Raw genomic sequence first — 20,492 nt, forward strand, 5'->3', positions numbered from 1 at the left:
ATTACTGATAATAAAGGGTCAGGCACTTGGGTGTTCCAATTTCACGGACACACACACACCTCATAGTGAGAAATGAGATAATTGATTATTCCTCTCCATCAAGAGATTTCTGCTAGCGAGGATGTTCAGAGAAGGGACACAACTTTGAACAACCCAGTTCTAATGTGAATGTGCTCCTTAATCTCAAGGGTCAAATTTGGCTGGTCAGCCTAGGCTGAGCTTGCATGGATACTCTTCAACACTTGTTTCCATAGAGATAATGACGCTATTTCCTTCCTACACATTCTCACCTTAGGTTGCTGCTTCATATCTGGTGCCCTGCAGACTCACTCTAGCAATCAGTGCGACCCTGATTTCAAGCCATCCTTTCACCACCACTTCCTCCAATATTTAGAGAGTTGTGTTGTTGCTTGATTTGACTAGGTCCTTGTCTTTCAAATTGTGTTTTTGCTGGGATGATTTCCAGCGCATGTAAAGCTATTGGTTCTACATGAATCTGGATGACCTCTGTTTTAGCATTTGTACTCTCTTCTTAGATTGCTGCTCTTGACAGTCCACAAGCAATGTACATTAGCTTTCCTTGCTTGTAAAGTTCTAGAGTCATACAGGCCAGAAACAGTCCCTTCGGTCCAACTTGTCCATGCAGACCAGATATCCTAAAATAATCTAGTCCCAGTTGCCAGCACTTGGCCCATATCCCTCTAAACCTTTCCTGATCAGGTACTCATCCAGATGCCTTTTAAATGTTGTAATTGTACCAGCCTCCACCACCTCTGGAAGCTCATTCCATCCACGCACCATCGTCTGCTGATAAAGTTGCCCCTTAGGTCCCTTTTTAAATCTTTCCCCTCTCACCTTAAACCTATGCCCTCTAGTTTGGACTCCCCTGCCCTGGGGAAAAGACCTTGACTATTCACCCTAACCATGCCCCTCATAATTTTAGAAACTTTGATGAGGACACCTCTCAGCCTCCGACACTCCAGGGAAAACAGCACCAGCCTATTAAGCTTCTCCTATAGCTCAAATCCTCCAACCCTGGCAACATCCTTGTAAATCTTTTCTGAACCCTTTCAAGTTTCACAACATCCATCTTATAGCAGGGAAACTAGAATTGAACACAACAGTCTAATAGTGGCCTAACCAATGCCCTATACAACAATTGCCTCCCATATTAATATCCAGATGGTTCCTCTGCAAACTAAGTAATGTTTTTTGCAAACATGTTTGAGCAAATAGATGCAGTTTGAGGTAGATATTTTAAAGTGGCTTGTAGTTAGACTTTGTTTGCCCCAAGCAGATATTAAAATGATCACTAACAAAGACAATACTCGGTACTTCCTTTTCCTATTTGATGGAATCATTCAGTTTGTGTGAACTCTCATGTTGCAAGTGCAATGGGTTGTCCTTGCTGCATAAGGGTTACTCCAAGTCTTGCAGGCGCCACACGACGAGGTTACTTCGTCACACCTCTAGTCCCGCTCTCACTAGTTGTTTGTTTCAAATGGAAGCTGCTGCTTATTTTGTAACCCAGTACCTCTATACGCCCTTAACGATGAGATTACGGAGAGGATCTTGCTCTGAGGACAAGTTAGGCCAGAGTTTTACTGAATAGTTCACATGCGCGACAAGTGATTGTTCTGCTTTTCAAATCCATTGGTTGCTGCACCTCCTTATCTTGGCCAGGGAAAGTCCATTTGCTGTCTGCACATCACCTTCAGGCTCCAGTCTGGACTGTAAACGTTAGCTTGCTCTCTCTCCTTGGATGTAGCCTGACCTGGGAGCTCCAGCATTTGTTGTTTTCAGTACAGATACCAGCATCGGCAGCAATTTGCTCCTACATGGCATTTCTATTACTCATCAGTTCTAAAAAAAAAATACAACTCCATGTAATCACTCTCTCCCTAACTCCCGAGTGTGGGGTGCAACTTTTTATGTGCTCAGATTTTTAAGATCAATTCAGTCAGTAATTCTACCACAAAATAGAATAAGATCCAATTCTGTCTCCTGTCTCTCTTTCATTCCACAACAGCAGAGAGTGGAGGATGCTTAGACATTTTAGCACACTTCCCCCAGTTTCAATGCCGCAGACATATCACTTCCTTGCTGTTTTTATCAGTTGCTGGTGTTCTCCAGCTACCCCACTCACATCAGGCTTCAAATGGTGGGTGGGTGGGTGGGTATAGGTCTGTGTGCTTTGTGGCTCCCATAGGTTCCACACAACAATAGAGGTCACATTGACAATGGCGAGCCAGCCTGTATACTAAGGGAACAATCGCCTTACTCTGACCCTTTTTAAGGTCTGGGTTGAGGGATGTGGAATCACGGCAATGCAAATTAACCAAGCGATTTCAACAGGTCAGAGAGACTGACTGACCTATCCCAGGCGCTGCGTTTCCTTTTGGTGTTGGCCTGAGACACTGTCAAAGTGAGCACCAGGTGGTCCACTAAAATTCCCCCAGCGATGCAGATTTTTGTTTCGTACCAGCATCAAGGCTAATAGGATTGCAGAATTGAGGTCACAATCCCAACAGTCTTGAGGGGCCAAATGGCCTATTCCTGTGCCTGATTTCTTATAACCCTACATTCGATGTCTGCACCACACTTCCACTTTCCACAAAAACTGTCCTTGCCCTTTCAGTACTTATTTTAAAAAAATCTCTTGTGAAGCACAATGTTTTATCAAAATCAGAATATTCATTCACCAGTGACAATAAATCACAGTAAAAATCGAATGGGGAATGCTTCATTCTGCTACGAAACTGAAATTTTAAAATAAAATGCCAGAAGGGGTTCTTCTAAACTTCTGGCAGCTTCAGCATTAACACCACTAACAAAGCAGATATATTCAAAAGATAATGACCATTGTGCGAGTTAACTGCAGTTCAGCTTTACTGGCTTGCCCAAGTTATTCAGGGAAGTTGGAATTTGGAAATATTCACACGGGTGTGGGTGCTTTTTAACTTTCGGGTTTTATATTTGGAAGGCAGGGGAGCCACCAAGTCTGAGCTTCAGTGTGCACTGACACCAGTGTTTCAGGAGGATTCCAAGGCAAGGGGTTTGCCACTCACTACGCAGGTGTTTGCTGCTTAAATGTCACTGTCAACTTGTGGCTTTCTGCTGGTTTAACAGGCTGCAGGAACTTGAAGCCCAGAAGCAGCTAACGGAGACAGCGGCAACTGCCCTCAAACTTCAGCTGAACCAAGTTTCTCAACAGCTCGAAGATCTGCAAAACGAGGCAAGTTTGATCCTCTCCAAAGTGCCTGTAGCAGCTGTGTGTGTCTTGTTTTGTCTGTGGGGTTGACTGTGTTTCATAACTGGATTGCTTGAGAATTCTTTCATTGTTGAACTGTTTTGACACTTTAGTACTAGTCAGTACTGAAGGAAGTGAAGGAACTTGTGTGGGTGGTTACTTGTATATTTAAGACGTTTTGTGTATCTTAATCACTTTAACCATAGGTTTATTTTAGTAAACTGGTCTTAAAATACAGCTACAGTTCTTGTCATAAAATCAATTCCAATTGGAGTTGTATCAGAACCTAGTTACACCCATATACAGCTACCATATTGTATTCGAGATGTGTATACGAGCAAAGTAGCAAGTGCAATTTATTTGTGTAATTAACTTGCAGCAAACCAGTTTTTCATGCTGTTTTCAGGTCTTTGACAAGAATGCTGCATTAGCCTCAGTCAGAAACAGCACAGAAGTGTTACAGCATGAACTGGAGGAAGCAGTGACGGGGCGGCAGCAAATCCAGTCAATAAATCAAGCTCTATCAGACGCTCTCAACACCCTCGAACAAAAACTCAACCAGCAGCAAAGTAAGTAAACTTCACAATGAATTTCCACAGGCTGTACCTTTGAACAAAAAGTGATCCTGATATTTTTGTGTGTTTTGGAATATGCAGCAAGCTTGCGGTTCCTGAAATGGGAAAACAGGATTCTTTTGCAGTGTGTTTACAGTTGGTGACAATTGTGATTTTTTTTTTCTTTTGTAACTCATCTCTTGGGAAATAGTTTTAGAGTTTGGACGGTATTTAAAATTGCACTCAAAGGCGTAGATTTGAATGTGAGCAGAAGTTGAAATTTTTCAACATGTAAATTTATTCCAATTATTGGGAATCAAACCAGTTGTGTGGATCAATTGTATATGGGTACAGAGTGTGGATGCAAGTTTTACTTCATATAACTCGAAATTCACTTTGGGTTTGGTCAGGTGATTATTTTGTAAAGTTGACCTGTTTAACTTCCCCTGAGAAAGTGAATGAGTGTATAAACCTTTTGAATGTTAACTCTGTATCATCACTTAAGCCATCAGCAAATGTGGCATGAGGTAAATAAGATCAGAGAGTTTAACGTGTGTCTCGTGGATTGGTGTGGGAGAAATGGGTTTTGACTTGTGGGGCACCAGCATCGGTTCAGGGCAGAGCGAGTTCTACCTTTTTCAGGCAGACTTCACTTAAACTCTGCTAGGATCAGTGTCCTGGTGAATTGTTTCAGTAGGATGGAAAGGGGATATTAAACTAAACTGACTAATTACGCAAAAGGCATATTTGAAATGCAATCTCAAATGTTAATGGGAAAGGACAAGGCAATAATAGTACAGGGTAGCAATATGATAAGGATAACCAGAGTGTGATAGTGAGGGATAGTGTGTGCTGTACATACTCAAAAGTAGGGTTAATGTTGGTGGAAAGGGTAAAAAGACAATTAAAGGCTCTTTGTTGAAATGCATGCAGCACTGATAATTATATGATTGAATTAATGGTGTAAATTGAAATAAATGGTTATGATATGATGATCATTGCAGAAACTTGACTATAAGGTCACTAATTGAATCTGAATCAATTGTTATTAAAATCCCATCTGATTCGCTAATCTACTTTGAGGGCAGGAAATCTGCCATGCTAATGTACATTTGACTCCAGACCCACAGCAATGTGGTTAACTCTTAAGCGCCCCTTGGAATGATCTAGCAAACCATTCCATTTTACCAAACCACTACACAAAAGGTCAAAAAGAAGTGAACCCATAGACAAACTGAGCAACAGCCTGGCATTGGCTGATGGGTATGATAGTGGATCCACAATGTCCCAGAATGCACCTTCCAAATAACTGGGCATGTCCTGTTCCACCAGAGGTGATAGCATAATGGCATACATTCGGGAAGGAGTTGTCCTCAACATTGACCTGGACCCCATAAAGCCCCTTGCCCACAAGTCAACCACTTGCTGACTGCCAGCTCTTGTCCTCCTCGCCTCTCCCACCCTTGGCTGATGGAAAATTGCTAATTGGTATTGAGTGCCATTTGGAAGAAAGAGGTTGGAGAGGACGCAGAATGTTTTCTAGGTGGGAGGTTTCAATGTCCATCTCCAAGTGTGGCTCAGTAGCGCTCCACTGACCGGGCTGGCTAAGCCCTGGAGGATATAACTGCAAGATTGGGTTTGCAGCAGGTACTGAGGGAACCAGCACGAGTGAAAAATCTGCTTAAACCTGTCCCCACCAACTTACTTGTTGCATCAGTTTATGACACTACTGACTACTTTGTCAAAGGCAATGAAGTGACATCTTCACAGTGAGAATGTCCTCCATGGTGTTGTGTGGCACTACCACAATTCTCAATTCAAGTGATATTGAACAGCTCATGAGGTGTTGAGGGGCAGCAACTACAATCTGAAACTACTTGGCCTGCACTCCACGCAAGATTAACCCCCAAGTCCAATTTGGAAAATCCCTCTCTGACCTTGAGTATTTGAAACGAGTCCAGGAGACCATGTTGACCAGACTTGTATAGTTTGATATTGCATCTACCTTTTATGTAAGATGTGATCTTAGCTCCAACCCAGGACTAAGCCATTTTCTCTGTTAGTGTAAATTAATCTTCAGTCAGTGTGCTTCACGTGGGCTGGCTCTAACTTTGTTTGGAATTGCCCTGTCTACTACTCTACCCATTGATGTGTGTGGTCTTCTGAAGGGGTTGGACTTGTTCTGAAGGTGGATGGTTGCTGCAAAGTGTTGAACCCTGCCTCCTGGGTTTACTGTCCTACATTGCAGAATGTCATTTTCTCTATAACTATAACACTACAGCTTTGTGTGTCTATGACTTGCTCTGTCCTTTTAATGCACTTGCTGATTGGGAGGTGGTGGTGTTGCTGACAGATGCAGTATTTGTTAGCCTTCCCTGATCACCAATGTTAAAGTGACAGTGACATGCATTCTGGAACTGCTGCAGTTACACGGTGTGGGTGCATTCCTAATGCTGCTGGTCAGTAAATTGCAGGATTTTGGCTGAAGAGGGAACCATGATATTTGCAAGGTGTCAGGATAGCATATGACTTGAAGAGGAACTTGGTGCTGCTCCTACATGCTTGCTTGCTTCCTATGACTTTTTTACCAGGTGGTGGTGGCTGCTGTAGAGCCCTTGGCAAGTTGATACAGCACATGTTACAGATGGCAAACTGCACTACCACGTGGTGTGAAAGGAGTAAATGTGCACAGTGGTGAATGGGATCTGCTGGTGCAGCATGTTGTGCTGAGACTTCCTCAGCCAAACCATGAACTGCAACGGACTCCATCAATTAGCTGAGAAATCAAATCAACAAATGTGTGACCCCAAGTTTAATAAAAGCTCTGCCCTTCTCAAGTTGAAACTGCATGATGAAACTGACGTGTCGAGGGCAAACCTGTTTGACCTAGCGATATGAAAGGTTATGGCAGACTGGAAAGGTTGCACAAACCCACAGGGTGATTACTTCTCCATAACTCATGCTGCTATTAAATAAACTGCACCAGCCCTCTGCTTCTAAACCACCTACTGGAGGACTGCTGAGGGAATGCAGCGTGATTTCCTCATTCCTTTGTCACCTGCTTAATCGTGTGTACCTTCCAGTCATTTTGGAACTGGGTGTGGTGGTGTGGTTATGGTGGTGGTTTAGAAAACTAGGGTTCATGAGTTCAATTGTCACCATGGCCACAATAGTATTGAGTAGGGAGCAGATTTGAAGGACAGAATGATCTCCCCCTGTGTCTTGTGTTCTTACAGAATAAATCTGATCACACAACCACCTGCTGAAAGAGTAGCGCTCTGAAAGCTAGTGCTTCTAATTAAACCTGGTGTTGTGTGATTTTTAACTTTGTACGCCCCAGTCCAACACCGGCATCTCCAAATCATTTTAAGATTAGAAGAAGTGACAATGAAGGGAGCAGGATTTAAAATCCAATGGTTTAACTTCAGTCCTTTGTATTAGTTATAGGAGACCTGTTATTGGACCAAACCGGGTCAATTGGTCTGATTGCCAACCCTGGCTGGGTCAGTTTCCAGAGGCTGCTTCATATGACCTTGTAACCACTAGGATACTGCCCTCCCACTCCTGTCATTGCTCTACCCCCAGGTCTGTTGCCTCCTTGAAAAGCAAGGGCACTCTTTGTTACTTCATTGGAATTATTTTAGCTATCAGTCAAACAGCCTGTCCTCCTCATCTGCTAATAATGCAAATAAAACCCTTTATATTAATGCCTGAGATTTTTCTCCTGGGTGTCAACTCACAGAAGAATCTTTTCAATTCTTGCCCGGTTGACAAGCCCCACAACATGCCATTCTGGTACAGCACTGTGTGGTTCAGTCATCCATCCAGTCAATTATAATCGAGGAATTGTTACAATGCTTTTGGGAATCCTGTCATTAGCCAACATGGTTTCGCATTTTTAAACAAAAACTTTTGTATATATAAAAAAAAAATTAAACAAAGTAAGTTTAACACCGTAGTTCATCGTCACTTGTGCTGTGAACCCCATTTACAGTTTACTTTCCCAAAAATTCTCTTGGACATTGTCAATTTTGAAGGTTCACTCACCCTCGGGTTGGTTCTTCCAGGAGTATCATGGAACCATATTATCCCATGACGGAGGCCACTTGGCCCATCACGTTGCCATAAACCCCAGGAATTCACTTTCATTCTCTGTGATCCAGCTATTCCCCGAGATGCAAAATCTTATGGGAGTCTGTTTATTAAGTTTTTTGGATGAAAAGACCCTCAAGCTTTTGTTAGAGCTCATGAATTAGGGATGGCTCTGTCCCTGTGCAGGTTGCTGGTAAACACCCAACCACCTTTCCACAGCCTCCAAGGTAATTCTGCTGCCCACCTTCTGCTCCAAGACTCTTGAGGACACTATAACTTTCTCCCTCAAGCTTGAAACTAGACACCTCTTCCTGCTGCACTTTCCCTCGAATCCATAGCCCCGAATTATTATTTGCCGCAGGGCGACAATAGGATTATATTTTCTAACTTTGGCTTGTGTTTGCATCCCTCTGACCTTGCAAGGTAAACTTAAGTCTCACCTAACTTCAAGCTTGTTTGTGTTGCATTGTCATCAGATACATGTTATAGAATCGCTAAAGTGTGGAAGCAGGCCATTCAGCCCATCGAGTCCATGCCAGCCATCTGACCCTGCTACCTTATTCTTTTAACCCTGCATTTCCCATAGCTAATCCACCTAGCCTGAACATCTTTGGACTGTGGGAGGACATCGGAGCACCTGGAGGATTCCGGTTTTTCAACCAGATGCCTTGTTTATCTGTAGTTAATTTGCCATTCTCATCTGGTCTGGCCTACATGTGATTCCAAGCCCTCAGCAAAGTGGTTGACTCTTAAGTGCCCTCGGTGATGGCATACCAAGCTATTCAGTTGGGTCAAGTTCTAAAAAGCCTAACACAGAAACCTAGAAGATGGGATGAGATTGAATAGGCTGTGCAGAAAGTAACTCATGTCATAACAGGAAATGGATGTGTGGGTGGTTTTTAAAAAAAAAAGTGAAAAGATGGAACCAGGCTGGAAAGTTATTGGACTCTGTGTTGAGTCCTAAAGGCTGCAGGATCTCCAAGTAGAAAATGAGATGTTTTTTGATGATGCGCCGAGGCTTACTGGAACAGCAGGCCTGCAATGGAAATATTGGCGTGGGAAGTGCAGTGAAGTTATGACATAACATTGGTCAATTTTAATACAGCTTACCCATTCTCTCTCCTCCCAATTTTTCATAATCACTTATTCAGCTTCTCTTCAGTCCTGGCCTAATATCAATAATCTCCTTGTCTACATGCCCCGATAATGGGGGACCCCAGCACATCACTGCTAGCCTGATCCTTTCACATTCAGCCAGAAATACCAAGTGACTCAAACATTTTTGGCTCCTTCTGTGGTCCCCAGCATCGCACATGCCAGTCTTCAGTCAATTCACTCCATTGCAAGTGATATGAGAAACAGCTGAAGGCAATGGGGACTGACATAATTCTAGCAATAAAACTGAATATTTGTATTCCAAAAGTATCCATGCGCTCAGCCAAGCTGTTCCAACTATAATACTGACATCTACCCAACAGTGAGAAAAATTGGCCTAGAACGTCCTGTGTACATGGATGGGACAAATCAAACCCTGGAAAATACTGCCTTGACGACCCTCCGTCATTAGTGAACTGATTGAAGGGGTCATTGCCAATGATATCAGGCAACACTTGCTCAGCGTTACTGACTCCCTACTGCCCAGTATGCATTCTGCCAGGGCCACTCAGCTCCTGACCTCATTACAGCCTTGGTCCAAATGTGGACAAAAGGGCTGAACTGGGTTAGGTGAGAGAGGTTGCCCTTGACAACAAGGCAGTATTTCGCTGAAAGATTAGGCTGGCCTTTACTGACAGTGTCTCTTTCCCTGAGAAGATGGTAGTGCCCTGCGGCCTTGAGCCATTACTATCCATAAGCTATAGTTCACCCAGAATGACATAGGGAGAGAATTCCATGAATTTAACCTGCAACAGTGAAGGGACAGTGATATATTTCCAAGTCAGGGTGTGAGTGACTCTGAGGAGAATTACAGGCGTTCCCAGGTATCTGCTGCCCTTGTCAGGTCCTTCCAGATGGGTGAGGTCATGGGAATTCTGAATGACCAATGGCATTTTCTGCTGACTGTTGTGGGAGCATCAAATATTAAGTCGTCAATAAAACTGGGGGGGGGGGGGGGGAAATTCTAGCTACATCTCCCTTTGCTGAACAACTTCACAATCGCCAAGACTTCTCTGCAGTCATTGCCTTGATTTTCTGTTTTCAAAGCAAAAGTGCCGAGCTTGTTTAGTCTTTTCCTGATCTGATGTTATGTGCAGTGGTCACAGTTTTGAGTTATTGAGTGGCTGTTGTGTGATGGGTAAGGAATGCCGAGTAGACATCAGTGTTTTTCTGTGGGATAATGAAGAAAAATTGATCGATTTGCTCCAGGCATTAATGCTGTTCAATATGTCAGCCATTGACTTTGTGTGGGCTGAGGAACATTTTTTAAACTGATTAATGCAAATTGAAATTCCATTGAATGAAAAGTAAATAATAATAAGCATCACTGGTCTTGCAGTATTGATATTATTATAGAGGACACAGAGTGGGCTTGTTTCATTAGAATGATGAAGGGAATAGCAGTGTGTGCTCTAGTTTATTTTTCTTGCTATCACCCATTATAACACTATCATATAAAATTGAGATCAGTCTTGTGTTCAAGAAGGGGAGTAGGGATAACCCTAGTAACTATAGGCCGGTGAGTCTCACTTCTGTTGTGGGCAAAGTCTTAGAGAGAATTGTAAGGGATAGGATTTATGAACATCTGGATAGGAATAATGTGATCAAGGATAGTCAGCATGGTTTTGTGAAGGGCAGGTCGTGCCTCACAAACCTTATTGAATTCTTTGAGAAGGTGACTAAGGAGGTGGACGAGGGGAAAGCGGTAGATGTGGTGTATATGGATTTTAGTAAGGCGTTTGATAAGGTTCCCCATGGTAGACTACTGCAAAAAATACAGAGGTATGGCATTGAGGGTGAGTTGGAGGTTTGGATTAGGAGTTGGCTAGCTGGAAGAAGACAGAGGGTAGTAGTTGATGGCAAAGGTTCATCTTGGAGTGCTGTCACTAGCGGTGTTCCGCAAGGATCTGTTTTGGGACCATTGCTGTTTGTCATTTTTATAAATGACCTGGAGGAGGGGTTAGAAGGTTGGATGAGCAAGTTTGCGGATGATACGAAAGTCGGAGGAGTTGTCGACAGTGAGGAAGGATGTGGCAGGTTACAGCGGGATATAGATAAGCTGCAGAACTGGGCAGAAAGGTGGCAAATGGAGTTCAATGTAGCTAAGTGTGAGGTGATTCACTTTGGTAAGAGTAATAAAAAGATGGGGTACTGGGCTAATGGTCGGATACTTGGTAGTGTGGATGAGCAGAGGGATCTTGGTGTCCATGTACATAGATCTTTGAAAGTTGCCACCCAGGTAAATAGTGCGGTGAGGAAGGCATATGGCGTACTGGCTTCTATTGGTAGAGGAATTGAGTTCCAGAGTCCTGAGGTCATGTTGCAGTTGTATAAGACTCTGGTGCGGCCGCATCTGGAGTATTGTGTGCAGTTTTGGTCGCCATATTATAGGAAGGATGTGGAGGCACTAGAACGGGTGCAGAGGAGGTTTACCAGGATGTTGCCTGGTATGGTAGAAAGATCGTATGAGGAAAGGCTGAGGCACTTGGGGATGTTTTCATTGGAGAAAAGAAGGTTTAGGGGTTTAGATAGGGTCGACAGTGAGAATCTTTTTCCACGTATGGAATCAGCTATTACAAGGGGGCATAGCTTTAAATTAAGGGGGGGTAGGTATAGGACAGATGTTAGAGGTAGGTTCTTTACTCAGCGAGTCGTGAGTTCATGGAATGCCCTGCCAGTAGCAGTGGTGGACTCTCCCTCATTATGGGCATTTAAGCGGGCATTGGATAGGCATATGGAGGATAGTGGGCTAGTGTAGGTTAGGTGGGCTTGGATCGGCACAACATCGAGGGCTGAAGGGCCTGTACTGCACTGTATTCTTCTATGTTCTATGTTGTGTATGTTTGCATATAGTCCGTGAACTCTGCATTACTCTGAGCATACAATATGTCTGATCAGACTGCTTGCTTTGCTGAACGTTTGATGATATTTCAAACCTTTCAGCATGTTAGTAGAATGTTATGATTAGTAGTTATAGTAAGGGAATGCTGTAGGATGAAGCCTGTATCCTTGTTCAAAGAAATACATGTCTGTCCCCTTGTTCATGTACTTTTATACCTGTATATCTCTCTCTATTTTGTGTTTGGGAAGTTCAGCCTTGTGCAGTAACCAATTTCACCTTTGTGCTCAGTGACTGGCTCTTTAGATTGCTTTCGCCATTTGAGGGAGGGTGATCTAAACAATTGCTCAGCTGTTGGTCAAGTTGTTGCATTTAGCAAGGCAAGGTGGAGTTTGCAGCAGACTGGTGGACTGGATTACTGGTTGGGGGATAAGAGCCAGATAATCAATGCTGTGCTTGAACTCAACTCCGACATTCTTCACAGAAAATCCCACTTAGACCACAGGGTGTTCTTCCCATTTCATTCCCAGATAGAATCCTAACCACTGCAGGGAGTTATGCAGCTCCTGACGGGGACATCTTTTGAGACTTGGCTTTCGGTCATTAGTCTTGAGAAAAAGGGTGCAAGTTTTGCCCTCTAGATTGATCTATGTTTCCACAAAAAAAGACCAGTAGATCCTCAGTCAAGTAAGGAGGTAAAAACAATGACTGCAGATGCTGGAAACCAGATTCTGGATTAGTGGTGCTGGAAGAGCACAGCAGTTCAGGCAGCATCCAAGGAGCTTCGAAATCGACATTTCGGGCAAAAGCCCTTCATCAGGAATAAAGGCAGTGAGCCTGGAGCGTGGAGAGGTAAGCTAGAGGAGGGTGGGGGTGGGGAGAAAGTAGCATAGAGTACTGTGGGGGAGGGGATGAAGGTGATAGGTCAGGGAGGAGAGGGTGGAGTGGATAGGTGGAAAAGAAGATAGGCAGGTAGGACAAGTCTGGACAAGTCATGGGGACAGTGCTGAGCTAGAAGTTTAGAACTAGGATGAGGTGGGGGAAGGGGAAATGAGGAAGCTGTTGAAGTCCACATTGATGCCCTGGGGTTGAAGTGTTCCAAGGCGGAAGATGAGGCGTTCTTCCTCCAGGCGTCTGGTGGTGAGGGAGCGGCGGTGAAGGAGGCCCAGGACCTCCATGTCCTCGGCAGAATGGGAGGGGGAGTTGAAATGTTGGGCCACGGGGCGGTGTGGTTGATTGGTGCGGGTGTCCCGGAGATGTTCCCTAAAGCGCTCTGCTAGGAGGCCCTCAGTCTCCCCAGTGTAGAGGAGACCGCATCGGGAGCAACGGATACCTCAGTCAAGTAATCCTAGAACAAGGTATTCTATGTTTCAGACTTTTTTTTAAAAAAAAGTAGGCAATGACATTAAAAATGAGAATTACCAGATCAGCTATTTCATTCAGTGCTGGAGCAGACTCAATGGGCTGAATGGCTTACCTCTGGTCCTAAGTCTTATGGCCTAACGAATTTTAAATGGAACTAGGGAAATTTCCGTAGAAAGTTGGCTTGAAGCAGACTTGATTGCAGGGCTTCGTGTAATTGGTCCACCAACTGCCCAAGCTTTCAATGCTACTCTAGTCATATAGTCTATACAATCTGTATATCACCAAAATAAGCCATTCCACCCAACCTGTTCATGGTTTAAAAAAAAAGTGTGGTGCTGGAAAAGCACAGCCGGTTAGGCAGTATCCGAGGAGCAGGAGAGTCGATGTTTTGAGCATAAGCTCTTCATCAGGAATGTCCATGGTCCTGTTGAACCTGCTTTGTTCACTAGTTTGCACATCTGCCTCCATCCTTCTCCCTCCAATATTAATCCAGCCTTCTCTTACACACACCTGTATTATTCACTTCAAGCATTCTTCATGGTTGAAGCCACTCCCTGAATAAAAGTGTTACTCCTGAATCCATATTTGATCTCCTGGCAAAAACCTTATGTTGGTCTGTAACTTGGTTCTCACCACCATCGCTCTGCTCTCTCCCCAAACCCTCCTTATTCATATACCCATCCAGATGCCTTTTATATGCTGTAGTTGTACCAGCCTCCACCACTTCATCTGGCAGCTCATTCCATCCAGTTTTGGACTCCCTCATCCTCAGAAAAAGACCTTGGCTATTCACCCTGTCCATGTCCCTCATGGTTTTATAAACCTCTATAAAGTCAACCCTCAGTCATCAACTCTCCAGGAGGAAATAAGCCCCAGCCTATTCAGCCCCTCCCTATAGCTCAAACCCTCCAGTCCTGGCAACATCCTTGTAAATCTTTCCTGCACCCTCTCGAGTTTAGCAACATCCTTCCTATAGAAAGGTGTTCAGAATTGTACTCTAAACGTGGCCACACCAATGTCCTATACAGCCGCAACATGATGCCCCAACTCCTATACTCAATGCTCTGACTAATGAAATCAAATTCTGGCTCTCCCAGTTTTCAAGAGAATCTGCATTTTCTTCACATCTCCTGATATTGTAACACCTGAGTGTTGCAGGTGGTGTCAGGGCAGCACAGTGGCTCAGTGGTTAGCACTGCTGCCTCACAGCACCAGGGACCCGGTTCGATTCCACCCTCAGGTGACTGTGCAAACTCCACACAGATATTCTCCCTGTGTCTGCAAGGGATTTCCTCTGAGTGCTCCTGTTTCCTCCCACAATCCAAAGATGTGCAGGTTAGATGAATTGGCCATGCTAAATTGACCACAGTGTTTAGGGATTTGTAGGTTAAGTGCATTAGTCAGGCGAAATGTAGAGAAAAAGGTTCGGGTAATGGGTCTGGGTGGGATACTCTTTAGAGAGTCAGTGTGGACCTGTTGGGCCGAAGGGCCTGTTTCCATACTGTAGGGATCTAAAAAATTCAAGCATGTTCCCTTTTCCTTCTGAGGGTATTACTGGAAGGCATTAGTTCAATCATAATGAGGACTTTTTTGTCTGGATTGTTGGTATGGCTGAAGTTAGTATGATCCAACATTTCTGCTTTGAATGAACATTTTCAACTGAATGATTTGTATCACACTCAGCGCTGTGGTAGTTTAATGTGTTCACAGGGTAAAGTCAGGTGATGGTCAGGTCAAGCCAGTGCCAATTCTCTGATCTTGGAAGTCTCTAGGACACCTTGTTTCTCCTGCAAAGATGTCAGTTACACCAGGTAACTCAAATAATCTCTGCCTGTTCGCATTTACCTTTCACAGAGTATGATGTCCTTGTCCTGGTCTCGTGGCCCATCCTCAGTCATGCATTGAATGCTCCTAGTCTGAAGAGATGGTCTGACCTGCAGATTCTGCTCATATCAACATCAAGATTTCCCTAAAAGTGGTCATTCTTCCCAGCCAGGGAGCAGCATGTTGGTGTTTTAGATACCTGTAAGGTTGAATGGCCATGTTTGAGTTGAGAGATTGAGGGAGAAAGCACGTTCTGAACTATTTGTAGTGAGTTCTATCATGGAGGACAGTCAGTTCCTCTGATACAGAGCACTCTTCAGTGTAAACTTATAGTATTTATGTTGCTGGTATTTTTAAGGTCCTCATCAATGCAGTTTCCCAATATGTTGATGGATAAGGGGTCAATCATAGAAATCTCTATATAGGCAATATGGTTAGATTATTTCTTGAAGGTGGTCATTGCCTTGAATTGATGAGGCAGAACTGTTACTTGAGTCAACCAAGCTTGAATGTTGTCGTCGTCGTCGCGCAATGGTTAGCACTGCTGCCTCACAACACCAGGGTCCCAGGTTCAATTCCAGCCTTGGGCAACTGTCTGTGTGGAGTTTACACATTCTCTCTGTGTCTGCGTGGGTTTCCTCCCGGGTGCTCTGGTTTCCTCCCACAATCCAAAGATGTGCAGGTCAGTGAATTGGCCATGCTAAGTTGCCCATGGTGTTATGTGCATTAGTCAGAGGGAAATGGGTCTGGGTGGGTTACTCTTTGGAGGGTCAGTGTGGACTGTTTGGGCCGAAGGGCCTGTTTCCACACTGTAGGGAATCAAATCAAATCTTGCTAGCTGAAGGCGCAATCTGCTTCAGTATGTGAGGAGTTGTGAATGGAAATGAACTCTACAATAATCAGTCAGCATCTCCAAACCTGACTTTGAGGAGGGAAGGTTGGTGGAGATGATTAGACCTCCTGATCCTCATGGACTTGAATTTTATAAGACAATGTTCAAAACCTTTCATGAAAAGGTTAATGTATGCTGTCCATTAAGGAAAGAAAGATCCGTTGACACATTTGAAGAATGGCATTTGCCAGACAGGAAGAATGTAAAAATTAATATGAAATGGCCATTTATTACTTGAAGGCCACTAACATTATAAATCTCTGCACAAAACAATCTCTCGTCTTTTCTCTTTTTCGTGAGATGAGTTTATTGCATATTTCTGAGCTGTTGAATTCAGAACTAAGCATCTTTTCATAACCATAAATGGAAATGGAGGTGGCTTGGATAAATGCAGGTAACAGCAATACATTTAGGCAGCTGTGTGTGTGTCTGTCTGTCTGTGTGATAGTTAATATTCTCTTCTCTGTGAAGCTAGCTTGCTCTCATGTGAATCATGCCCCCCTCTTTTCTCTTCCTTGGTCAGAATTCACACGACACCATAAACTTTAAACCTGAAATCACAATCATAAACCTGTTGGACTACAACCTGGTGTCATGTGACTTCTGACTCTTCCTTTGCCTTTTTGAATAGCCAACTTTTTGAAGGAAAATTGGATAATGATTTAAAGAGCAAAAGTTTGGAGGGTTATAGGGAAAAGGGCAAGGTAGTGGGGCTGGATAAATTGCAGTTGTACAGAATGTGTGGATGTGAGGGACACATTCCTCCCACACACACTTTAAAACACTGTCAAGGTCATTCTTAAAACAAAATAATCAAGAAATTTATTCTGAGCTCAGGTTCAATTGTCAACTTGTTGAAAAGAAGTTCTATTTCAGCTAAAATTATTGATCAGCTGAATCGTATATTTCCACTCAGTTACACAGAAAAAGCCACAGTGTTCTCTGGAGAAGATTCCGCTAGTAAGACACCATCACACCATTTACCAGCCACAAATGCTGAATCAAAGGTTTAACTGTGCGTCACCATGCAAATTGAAGAAAACACTGATATACTTGACGCAAATGTCAGTCTCTTCCACAGCTGCATGATATAGTGCATTTCCTTTCATAAATCATCCATTTTGATAGAAATAGCAGCAAAATGCACAATTATTTAAATGATGAAAAATTGCGTCATGCTGCTGTGCAGAGGGAGCTGAGTGTCCTTGTGCATGAATCTCAGTTAGTTTGCAGGTGCAGCAGGTAATCAAGGCAAATTAAATATTGTCCTTCATTGTGAGAGGGTTGGAGTTTAAAAGTAAGGAGGTTATGCTGCAGCTGTATAGGGTGTTGGTGAGGCCACACCTGGAGTACTGTCTGCAGTTTTGGTATCCTTACTTGAGAAAGGATATACTGGCACTGGAGGGGGTGCAGAGGGGGTTCCCCAGGTTGATTCTGGAGTTGAGGGGCTGATGAGGAGATACTAAGTAGATTGGGCCTATCCTCATTGGAATTTAGAAACATGAGGGAGGATCTTATGGAAACATAAAATTATGAAGGGAGTACATAAGATAGAAGCAGGAGGTTATTTCCACTTGCAGGTTAAACTAGAATTAGGGGGCACAGCCTCAAAATAAGGGCAGCAGATTTAGGACTGAATTGAGGACCACCTTCACACAAGGGTTGTGAATCTGTGGAATTCCCTGCCCAGTGAATTAGTTAAGGCTACCTCCTTAAATTCTTTTAAAGTAAAGATAGATTTTTGAACAGTAAAGGTATTAAGGGTTATGGTGACCAGGCAAGTAAATGGAGGTGAGGCCATGAAAAGACCAGCCATGATCTTATTGAATGGCAGAGCAGGCTCAATGGGCCAGATGGCCTACTCCTGCTCCTGGTTCATAATTTGTAAACTACTAGAAATCTTCCTGGCCAAGTTGCAAACTTCACAATTGAATTTGATACACTTTTGCGTACTTGATATTTAAGGTTTGCGGATCCAAGGTGGACTTTTTTTTTTTAAATTCTTTAATCGGATGTGAGCCGTTGTTAGTCCATGTAGTCCAGGGCATCCGTAGTGCAATTAGGAATGGAATTTCAGGCTTTTGGCCCAGCAACACTGAAGGAATGGTGACCAAGTTCTGGTGCATGTTTAAATGGTGATGCTTCTATGGATCTGCTGTCCTTCTCCATCCAGGTTGTCGAGTTGCAGGTTCAGAAGGAGCTATCTGAGCATTTTTCTGCAGTTGTCATGGAATAAAGGTAGAAATCAGCTGCGATCTCAAAACACCCAACAGCCTTAAGGGGTCCCCTTCTGTTCCCGTGTCTGACATGCAATGCTTTATGGTTGTCTCTTAATGCAATGTTAATAATTTTAAAGCTGGGCGGCACGGTGGCACAGTGGTTAGCACTGCTGCCTCACAGCGCCAGAGACCAGGGTTCAATTCCTGCCTCAGGCAGCTGTCTGTGTGGAGTTTGCACAGTCTCCCCATGTCTGTGTGGGTTTCCTCCGAGTGCTCCGGTTTCCTCCCATAGTCCAAAGATGTATAGATTAGGTGGATTGGCCATAAGAAATTGCCTGTAGTGGCCAGGCATGTGCAGGCTAGTTGGGTTAACCATGGGAAATGTGGGGTTACAGGGATAGGGCAGGGGGATGGGTCTGTTTGGGATGCTGTTCGGAGGGACAGCATGGATTCCATGGTCCAAATGACCTCTTCCCAGAATGTAAGAATTCTATGATACTACAATACCTAGAAAGTATTGCAAGTTTCCATTTTTGGCAGTGCTTTTTAAAGTTTATATTGGCAGACCCAGCATAGCGTGTCACTTGGTAGAGGCTGGGGGGTTGCATGGACTGGCTTACAAATCTGTCAAGAATTTATTTAAATTGTTTTATTGTGGTATAGAATGTGTGCATTGGGTACTTCCTGTCTGTGTTGTCACTTTATTTCGAAACCGTCACTACATTTTGAGCCTCTTGCCTTGTGTAATAATGTGGCTTGTGTCACAGTGCCTGTTGCTGATAAGCATTTGCGACTACAAAATGGAAAGAAAATGGATGTGCGACCTTGAGTCGTCACGCTCGGCAATCTGAAAATGAGTCATTTGTTTTTGCTCTGAAATTTTCAGTTTAAATCCTCTTTCGGTGCCACATCTTAGAATGTCGTTTAACCTACTTCACATGATTTAATCCGAGTAGATTGGTTAAACCTGCGAGCAGGTACATCCACAGTTAACAATTCACCATGCAGTTTCCCGAGCAGTTTGAAAACTGAGTGTAAAAAGCAGAACACTAAATCTACCTTGAAAAACAAATGCCCTGCAGCTCCTGTTTGAGGATTTTATGTTCTTTGCGCGAAAGCCAATGCTTCTATTTTCAGTCCATAAAAATTTGCTTGGAAACCACTGAGTTGTACAATCTCTTATTTTATAATCCATGTTTTTTTAATACAGCAAGAATCTCACTGCAGTGCCAATGTTTTGTACCTCCTGTGTAATAGAAGAATGCTGTCATTGAACAAAGGAAGTCATAAAATCGCCCAAAACTTTGGTTTTCAAGCATTCTCACAGGTTCTGATTTTGGAATGCCATTTGTTTTCCCTTTCTTTCCTAACACACTGCTCAGAAAATCTCTGCTTCCGAGTACATGTTGGCGGCTATAAAGAATCGTCCTTCCTATGGAGTGGGAAATGCAAAATCCGTGCGTTACTTAACGTGCTATCGGAAAAATTTAAAGAAATGTGCATTTGCATGGCGCCTTTCAATGAGTGATTTTTATTTTGAAATGTCTTCATTGTCAGAATGTGGAAAGCACGGCCAATTTGTGTGCACGGTTCCCACAAGGTGATAAAGAGCAGATAATTCACTTCTAGTGCTGTTGATTGAGGGGGCATTCTTAGCCCAGACGCCAGGAACAACTTCCCATTGTCATCTTCATAACATGGAGATCTTCTGCAAGTACCTGAGGGGCAAACATGGCCTCAGCTTAATGTTTCCTCCTGAAACAGAGCATCTCTAGTAGTGCAACATTGTCCCTGTACTGCGTGGGAGTGTTCGTCTCGAGCTTGTGTTCCAGTCTGAATGTAGCTCTGGAAATCTACTGTCCTGACTCAGCGATGAGGGTGACACCGAGTGAGCAATAGCTGCCAGGCATTTTGTTGAATCAAAGTGCTCTTGAGTGCCCAGGTAGAATCTCTCGCAGTTATTTCCATCAGTGCTACTGCATTTTTTATTTTAATGATGTTGGTTTGGTCCACTGTTGTTTCAGACAGTCCTAGAACCCCTACAGTGTGAAGGCAGGCCATTCGGCCCTTCAAGTCCACGCTGACCCTAGGAACAGTATTTCACCCAGACCCACCCCATTCCTGGGACCCTGCATTTCTCATGCCCAATCCACTAAATCTGCACATCCCTGAATATTGTGGTGCAATTTAGCATGGCCAGTCCACCTAACCTTTGGAGGAAACCCACAAAGAGAATGTTGAAACTTCACACAGACAGTCGCCAAGGGTGGAATTGAACTTGGGTCCCTGGCGCTGAGAGACA

At 43.7% G+C, this 20,492-nt stretch overlaps 1 protein-coding gene across 1 annotated transcript in view; it reads left to right on the forward strand.

Annotated features, from left to right (window-relative positions):
• Positions 1-20,492, forward strand: part of irag2 (inositol 1,4,5-triphosphate receptor associated 2) — a 169,467-nt gene that overhangs the window by 83,523 nt on the left and 65,452 nt on the right. The window contains exons 17-18 of the mRNA XM_043713369.2: positions 3,130-3,235; positions 3,657-3,819. Coding sequence (XP_043569304.2) covers positions 3,130-3,235; positions 3,657-3,819 — 269 coding nt within the window. The remainder of the gene's footprint in view (positions 1-3,129; positions 3,236-3,656; positions 3,820-20,492) is intronic.

This window comes from Chiloscyllium plagiosum, unplaced genomic scaffold (genome assembly GCF_037043375.1).
Source record: "Chiloscyllium plagiosum isolate Xiang-an unplaced genomic scaffold, Cpla_swu_hap1 HiC_scaffold_23, whole genome shotgun sequence".
Classification (NCBI taxonomy): domain Eukaryota; kingdom Metazoa; phylum Chordata; class Chondrichthyes; order Orectolobiformes; family Hemiscylliidae; genus Chiloscyllium; species Chiloscyllium plagiosum.